General features: G+C 47.0%; 1 protein-coding gene across 2 annotated transcripts in view; it reads left to right on the forward strand.

Moving 5' to 3' along the window:
• PPM1M (protein phosphatase, Mg2+/Mn2+ dependent 1M) overlaps positions 1-6,692 on the forward strand; it is a 37,062-nt gene extending 30,370 nt beyond the window's left edge. For both annotated transcript variants that reach the window (XM_025209664.1, XM_025209665.1), the window contains 2 exons: positions 3,463-3,611; positions 4,531-6,692. In XM_025209664.1, the coding sequence (XP_025065449.1) occupies positions 3,463-3,611; positions 4,531-4,678 (297 nt within the window). In that variant the 3' untranslated portion in view covers positions 4,679-6,692. The remainder of the gene's footprint in view (positions 1-3,462; positions 3,612-4,530) is intronic.
• Positions 6,693-8,141: the final 1,449 nt, after the last annotated feature.

Raw genomic sequence — 8,141 nt, forward strand, 5'->3', positions numbered from 1 at the left:
TCTATCAATCAGCTAGCCGCAAGTCAGATCTCTTTAGAGGCACTCTGCAGCATGCTCAAAGTTCTCCGACTTGGGTGGAAGTCGCACAAAATTTTAAATGGCTAGCAAGCCAATTACTAGCCGCCACGTAGGAATAATTTAGAACTGGCCAATAGCGGGACACAAATTTGCATTCAAATGGCGGGAACTCTTTTGCACCAAGGTTTTTCTGTTGCAACAAAAACCCTTTGTTGTGCAAGAGGCTCTCATGTGGCGGAAAAATTCCATTGTGCCGAGGCACCAAAATCCCTGGGTTGTGACAGGGGCCAGCTCCGGCCCTTTAAAAAAAAAAAAAAAAAGCCTGAAGAACCCCTGGGCCTCACCACTCCTGCCAGCAGCGGGGCAATCCCTGCTGCCCCCTGCTGGCTCTGCATGAGCCCCTGAAGCCCCGGGGTTGCACCAGGAGCAGTGAGTCCTGGGGCTTTTCTGGGATTTTTTTTTTTCTTAAAGAGCCAGAGCCCTGGAAGGTGGGGCAGCCATGCGGGGGCCAGGGGAGAAGGGGAGCCGCCTGGCAGCACCTGGTGAGCACTGGGGCTTTTTTTAAGTACCGGGAGCTGGGGCAGGCAGGGGCAGCCATGGGGGGGCTGGGGACACAGACGGGAGTTGGGGGGGCTGGCAGGGTTCCCCCTATGGTCCCCTCCCCTCTCCCTAAGCCCCACTTCCCTGTCCCTAGTACTTACCAGCTCAGAGTGGTTGCAGCTCCCTGCTGCAGCCACCAGGTACTGTCTGAATCATCAAAGCTCTCAGGATCTTTGCCGAAGATTCAGAGAGCTTTGAATCGATTTGGACCTTTTAATTGGTCCCCTGATTCGATTTGGATATTTGGCCACCGAATCGGACCAAATCTCCTCTGAATCGAATCACCACCCAAAGCTTTGCACAGCTCTACTGTTTACCACTGCTCTTCTCCCTCCCTCAGGATCTTGAACTTCTATCATTTCTTAGTCACAGTTGCCAAAGTTACCATCCACCTTCATATTCTCAACCAATTCCTCCCTGTTTGTGAGCAGGAAATCAAGTAGAGCCTCTCCACTAGCTGGCCTCTCCACCATCTGTAGTAAAAGATATCCCAGACACATTCTAAGAACATGATGGACTACCTGTGTACTGCTATATTACCTACCCAGCAGATGTCATGGTAGTTGATGTTGCTCAAGCGCTGGGATTTGGAAACTTTAGTTAGTTGTTGAAAGAAAGCCTTGTCTGCCTCTTCCTCCTGGTTTGGTGGTCTAACAGATACGCACTGCGACATCACCCTTACCATTTTCCCCTCTGACCTGGACCCAGGGGAATACAAGAGTACCTCCCACTTTGTACTGCAGCTCAGAACAGGCATGTTTCTTATGTATAGACAAACACCATCTCCTTTTGCCCCCTGCCTGTCCTTCCTGAACAATTTATACCCATCCATAATGGTACTTCAGTTGTGTGAACTCTCTCATCAAGTCTCTTATCCCAATAGTATCATAATTCCCCGATTGTACTACAATTTCCATTTCTTCCTGCTCATTTCCCATGTCTCTTGTATTAGTGTACAAACATTTTAAGTAACTAGCAGACTACCACAATTCCTCTCTGGGAACATTGTTAAGGCTTCCCCTGTAGCATCTTCTTACATGGCTTTAATCCAGATCCTCTGGCTCTTTACTTACCTTGGTGGGGGGGGGCATTCCCTGGTGGACCCAAATTCAAACCCTTCTCACCAGGTTAGCAAGCTTGTATGCAAAGACACTCTTACACCTCATTGTCAGGATGACCCTGAATCTTTTCAGTTCTTCCTGGAACACCACTCCATGGTCAAAGAAACTGAAGTCCCACTGGCAGCACCCTCTTTGCAACCATGTGTTGATCTGCAAGATGCATTTGCTCCTGTCTGGGCCTTTACTACTGACTTGGAAGGATTGATGAAAGTGCCACCTAAACCCCCATCCCCTTCACCCTGAGCCCTGTAGTCACTTTTGATCTGCTCAGGTTCGCTCCTGGCAGCATCAACAGTGCCAACATGGATGAGCAGCACAGAGTAGTAATCAGAATGCCAGATAAGTCTCAGCAACCTTTGTGTAACATCTTAGATGCAGGCTCCTGGCAGGAATAGCCTACACAGGTTAGAAGCAGAGGAAGAGCTGGCAGGGGCAGTAACAGTAGCTTTAGTGCTGTAACATCTTCCAGTGTCATGGAAGCTGATGGTTTAATCAGAATCAAAAAGGAATTAGAAAAATTCTTGGAAAAAAGGGGCATCAGTAGCTATTGAGCATGGAACTTAGGGATACAGCCTCTGAACCAGAACTTTCTAGACCTTAAATACTGGAGGCTGCAAGTGAGAAAGGAATAGTGGAAAAAACCTTAGTCACACACAGTTCACTCTCCCTTTCAGCATCCTCTCTTTGCCACTGGATACAGAATATTGGGCAAGATGGACCTATGGTCTGACCCAGTAAATGACAGTTCTTACCTACTTTAATAATCTGGCTCTACAAATTAATGAATCATAGAACCTCTTTTCTAAGGCAACAGGAATCAGTCCTACCATATTCCCAACTGTATATCAGCTTGAATCCTACAAAGCTTCCTTCCAATGTGGTGGGATTCATCCAAAGTTGCCAACAGGTGCCAGTACAGAGAAGAGACCGGAAAAGATCTCAGCATCTTTCAGAGAAGCCTTGGGCTCACCCATATTATGGGTACCCAGGTCTGAGGCTCACCCATATTATGGCTCTCCATGGGTGCTCTGGGGCTCAAGTACCCACTGGGAAAAAAAAAAAACTGTGTGCACTCAGCACCCACAGAGACACTTGCAGATGTTAAAAACAAACAAACAAAAACATGCTTTACCAGAAGCAGCAGTGCATGACTTCAACCCAGCTTTGCAGCATCTGTAAAGATCAAGTGCTTCAACAGGGCTTTTTGGCACTTTTAGCTAAAGCTGATTCAACCAGTTATTAGATAAAAGTGACAAAAAAGCCCCACTAAAGTGCCTGATCTTTACAGATGCTGCGGAGTCAGGTAGAAGTAACACACCACCTCTTCTGGGCATGTATGGGGTTTGGCACAGGAACACACAGAGTTAAAAGTAAAGTGCCTTCTTTTTTAAGCCTGCAAGCACCCACCAGCAAAAAAAAGTTGGTGCCTATGAGTATAAGTGGTCTAGTTTGTTTAAAAAAGACCCTTTATAATGGCCTGGGATTCAACCAGTCTTCTGGTACTTAACTGTAGTAGAGCAATTAAGCCCACCCTCCTGGAGACACCTTTGCCACTGCTATTAAGAAGCTCGCTGAGGATAACCACCCTTCAATAGGAAAATCAGAATAGGATTTGTTTACATTTTCTAAAGCCAATCACCATGAAAGCAAGGATTTTTCCTGAACATTTCTATGCATCTATAGCTGACTGAAAATATAGCTAAGAAATAACTTTGTTCTCTAGGTGAATGTGCTTGATTTTGCTCTAAATGATGTTAAGGAAGACGATGTCCTTGTCCTGGCAACTGATGGCCTTTGGGAGATTCTATCCAATGAAGAGGTTGCCCAGATTGTCAGGAGCTTTCTTGAAGACAACAAAATGGACCTATACAGGTAATAAGTCCATTCCATCTACTACTATCACACTCAGCTCCATTAACTCTGAGTATTGCTTATGGCTAGTGAAGACAGTTTTCCTCAGTAGCATATTGATGCAGGCACTAAAACTCAACACAGTGACACTAACTTCGATAAGCTGACCAAACTAGCTTATTGTCCCCCTGTTTTCTGAAATATTTTTCTCCACCATCATCCAGTGCAGTTAGGTTAAGTGATTGGCTACCCAGTAGTCATCAGGGCTCCCTCTTTATTCCCAATGGCTAAACTTCACATGCAAACTCTGAAGATACATGTACAATTCTCAAGTCTTCTTAACCTTCTCTTTGAAGGCTGCACAGAGAGCTGTGGTCCCAATGGAAATGAAAAGGATTAATGTGTATAAAGGAGTAGAACTGACTTCTTCCTCTGATATGGAATGGTACTGTTAAACTTGCCTCCTTCATAAAGATTTAGTTAGGCTCTAGGGCTGCTTACAGATGTAAACAAAAACATCCCCCCCCCCAAAAAAACAAACAAACAAACAAACAACTACCTGGCACTTTAAACTCCACAGGCCCTGCACCAAGCTGAAGACATGCCCAGAAGAGGCATTGTGTTAGTTGGACCCGGCTCGCACAACATCTGTATAGATCAGGTGCTTCAGTGGGGCTTTTATGGTGCTTTACCTAACAGCTGATTGAATCAGCTATTAGATAAAAGCAGCACTGAAGTGCTGATCTATACAGACACTATGGAATTTGGTTGAACTAATACCCTGCTTCTTCCCATAAAGCACATTTTTGGGGGGTTTTTCCCCCCACATCTGTCAACACCTATAGTCATTCGGAGATGGGACGTAGCACATAATCGGTATTAATAGTCCCCAAAGGGAATTTTGTAATAACCCCAAACTTAACTACTATTCCTCTTGCAGGTTTTCTGAACTGGCTAAGTGCCTGGTACAAAAAGCAAGGGGGATGAGAAATGGGCACCAGTGGACTCTGGAAAACAATAATCCAGCATCCTATGATGATATCTCCGTGTTCGTGATCCCACTTAATAACAGGGACAGGGAGTCTTAGCATTGTAGAAAGGCTACAAGACTCATGCATGATGATGTTTGACTGGAAAGCAGAACCAAAAAGACAGGTGTTCTCAGATTACCATTATGTGCACACACTTTTCTAGTAACACAATGAATTCCTTTTGTAACCTGATATTGTAGTTAGGTATCGAAACAGCACTGGATCTCAATAAGCAGAACAGGCTTGATGTGAAATGATTTTTTTCTTTCAACCGACCTCAAAAGAAAAACTAAACAATGGCTAACTACCATTTTTGGCAACTACTTTAAATCTACTCACTCCTGCCTGATTCCACAAGAGTTGATGAGCTAGAGAGGTATTACTAGACATTCAAGAAAAACATACGGAACTATTCCACTTGTCAATATCAAAGTCTTCGATGTACGATTTAATGTACAGAATAGAGAATTAGGTCTAGGTTGGAGAATGATCACCACTGGACACAGTGATAGTTACTGATGTATGCTCAAAGATACTTTTAGATTTATGTAAATCACATAAAACTGAAAGCCACATAGGAATGGTATACTGAACTGCCAGTTCCTTGCCAATAAGTATATTTCACCCCACTGAGAGAAGCCTCGACTCTCTAGGGGACTGTCTTTTGTTTTTGAGTTTATTTGGACAGCTTCTTTGTAGTTTCTTTTAAACTCAGATCTGAACAGTTCTCAACAATGCACTAGGCAAATGTAAGAAAAGAGCTTCCAGAGGCCTCAGCTTTGTATCTCTTTAAGCAGAATAACGTTCATTCAAATCTTTCTGGTATATCAAACACCTAGATATCAGAGACATTTCCTTTTATGGTTTAAAATAGCAAGAATTTGGAGATTTGATGTTGGTATAAGGCTCATCCCTATAGAGCAGAATTTTTAAGAGACACGAAAGCAGCTGCTCCCTGAAGATTTATGAGCAAGCTATCATATTTCAACACTTTGATAGCAAAAAGTCTCTGTGCACCTCACATATATTTGCTTTAACTCAGGATTAAAGATTTACTGAAGAAAGAGGGGCTGCTGTTAGGGAGGACTAAGTACAGGAACCATGTATACTTAATATATCAAAAAGCAAAAGCAGCTATGCAAAGCACACCTGTTTTACAGGCTTGCCCCTAGAATCCATGTAATTTTAGAACAGAAAAATGCTGTGTCAGTGTATGGCAGGCTTGTCCAACATATGGCCCATGGGACACCATGCAGCCCACCAAGGCATTTTCTGTGGCCCATGGTGCTGTGATGGGAAACGCCCCTTGTCCCTCCCCCAGCCCCTCAGCAGCTTCCTAATGGCTGCTGAAGGGCTAGGGAAGGGACAAGGTTCCCACACGCACCGCGTCAGCTTGACGTTGCCGACGCGGTGCGCGTGGGAAGAGGAGTGCAGACCCGGCCTGCCTCTTGCCATCCCTAGCACCACGTGGGGAAGCCACCGCTTCCTGGCCTGAGCGACTCGTCACTCCCCGCCCGCAGGTGAGAGGCAGCCCGGCTTGGCCGCCTGACCCCGGGTCACTGGTGGAGGCAGAGCGGTGCGGGCAGGTGCCTCCTCCCACTGGGCTGTCAGCATTGGTTGCACCGCGCGGGGCGGCCCCGGGCTTGGGCAGAGCCTGTGCTTGCTGCGCCCCGAGGTGCCACCTGGCCCCAGCCCCCTCCAGCCCGGTGCGGTGATGCAGACCCGCGGAGGCAGTGCAGCAGCTGGGCTCGCCCTCGTCGTCTGCCTCTGCTGCCTCCTGCCCAGCTGAGGGCGTGGCAGGTAGGGCCGGGCCGGGGTCGGAAGATGGTGCTTTCCCCCGGGGCTGGGCCGGTGACAGTGGGCTCCCGGCACTTGTGTGTGTGGGGGGGGTCCCTGCCTTTCACAGGGGAGGGAGGCTCAAGGCAAGGGCTGTGCCCCGTGTTGCTCCGCTCTGCCTCAAATAATTGCCCACCCCAGTCTAGATCAGCGGTTCTCAACCTTTCTTGTACCAGGACCCATTTGTAAACATAGATGGTCAGTCCCGACCCAGTGTCCCTCACTGCTCCTACCTTCAGACCCCAGTGTGTGGGGCATGGGGGGGGGGCCCCCCATGGAAGCCTTTCAGGGCGGGAGCCCACAAGAGAAAAGCCACAGTTATGTTTTTCTCCTTTAAAGGAGAACCCATTTTTAAACTTTGCTCGTGACCCTTTCATATATTCTTGAGACCTACTTTTGGGTTGCGACCCATGTTTTGAGAAACGCTGGCCTAGATCATGCCCGACCAGTGCTGTCCAACATCTTTTTGAACACCTTTGATGATGGAGAGTCCACAACTTCCCTAGGCAATCTGTTCCACTCCTTTGCTGTTCTAACCTCTGTGAACAAAGGGCTGGTACTGGAAATACAGCGAGGTTTTCAGGCTCTGTTCTGTGTCTTGTCAGTTAACACATGGACAAAACGAAATGGGGAAGAGGTTCTCTCTTTAATTTTTACCTCCTCCCATTGGCAAGAAGCTGTTGGAAATTTCTTCCCAAGGTCTTGTTTGACTGGTGGCTAGAAATGTAACACTTGCCCATGGCTTCAGTAAAGAACTCCCTTATTGTCTGGTACAACCACATGTAAAGTAAACTGTACAGAAACACTGTATAAAGACTGTTGCATTTAGTTGTTTACGCAAATTTGTATATTTGGCAATGTGATGCACCGTATTTTAATAAACACTATGTCAATCCATAACCAGGAATCCTGGTTCTCTGTTTGAAAATTCTGATTAAAAAACACAAAATCCATGATTAAAATGAAACACCACTATCTATCTATACACACACACACACACACACACACACACACTTGGAAGCCTACCAGTGTCTCAATCACTATAATAAAATAAATTATAAATACTTATATATTTTGGTATTTGATTTTAGGTTTTTTATCATGAAAAATCAAGAGCTCCCTCTGCCCCTTCGCTCACCAGGACACAGGTCCAGACCCCTCAGTCCTTACCCACAGCCCTGCCAACTCCCCCCAGCCCTGCCAGAGGAGGCCTCCAGCTGCCATTCCCCCCGGATGAGCTGCCCATGGCTCTGTCCTGCTCCCCACCTGTGGCTGCACGTTCTGGCTCCAGGTCCCAAGCCCTACGCACTGCCTGGGCCAGGCAGCAGCCCCAGCCCTGCCCAACCCAGTCCCTCCCTTCCTATGGAGGCCTCTATCCCCCACACTCCTGACTTACCTGCAGGAGCTGCTCTCTAGGCTGCCTGGCAGACACATGTGGGAGCAAGCACATGCACATGGTGCCCCCTGCCCAATTGCCCTTCTCGAGTGCCCCTCAGCCTCTTGCAGGCTGGATCTCTGCCAACCTGCAGAGAGCTCTTTGCAAAAGTGGAAAATCCGCACGTTTCTCCATTAAAATTAAAAACCTGCGTTTTTCTCAGTTAAAAGGGAAAATCCATGGGGGGGGGGGGGGGCGTGAAAAAGGAAAAAGCGGGGGGGGGGGGGGGGGGTTTCGTTTTCCAGTGAG

Source organism: Alligator sinensis, unplaced genomic scaffold (genome assembly GCF_000455745.1).
Source record: "Alligator sinensis unplaced genomic scaffold, ASM45574v1 scaffold487_1, whole genome shotgun sequence".
Classification (NCBI taxonomy): domain Eukaryota; kingdom Metazoa; phylum Chordata; order Crocodylia; family Alligatoridae; genus Alligator; species Alligator sinensis.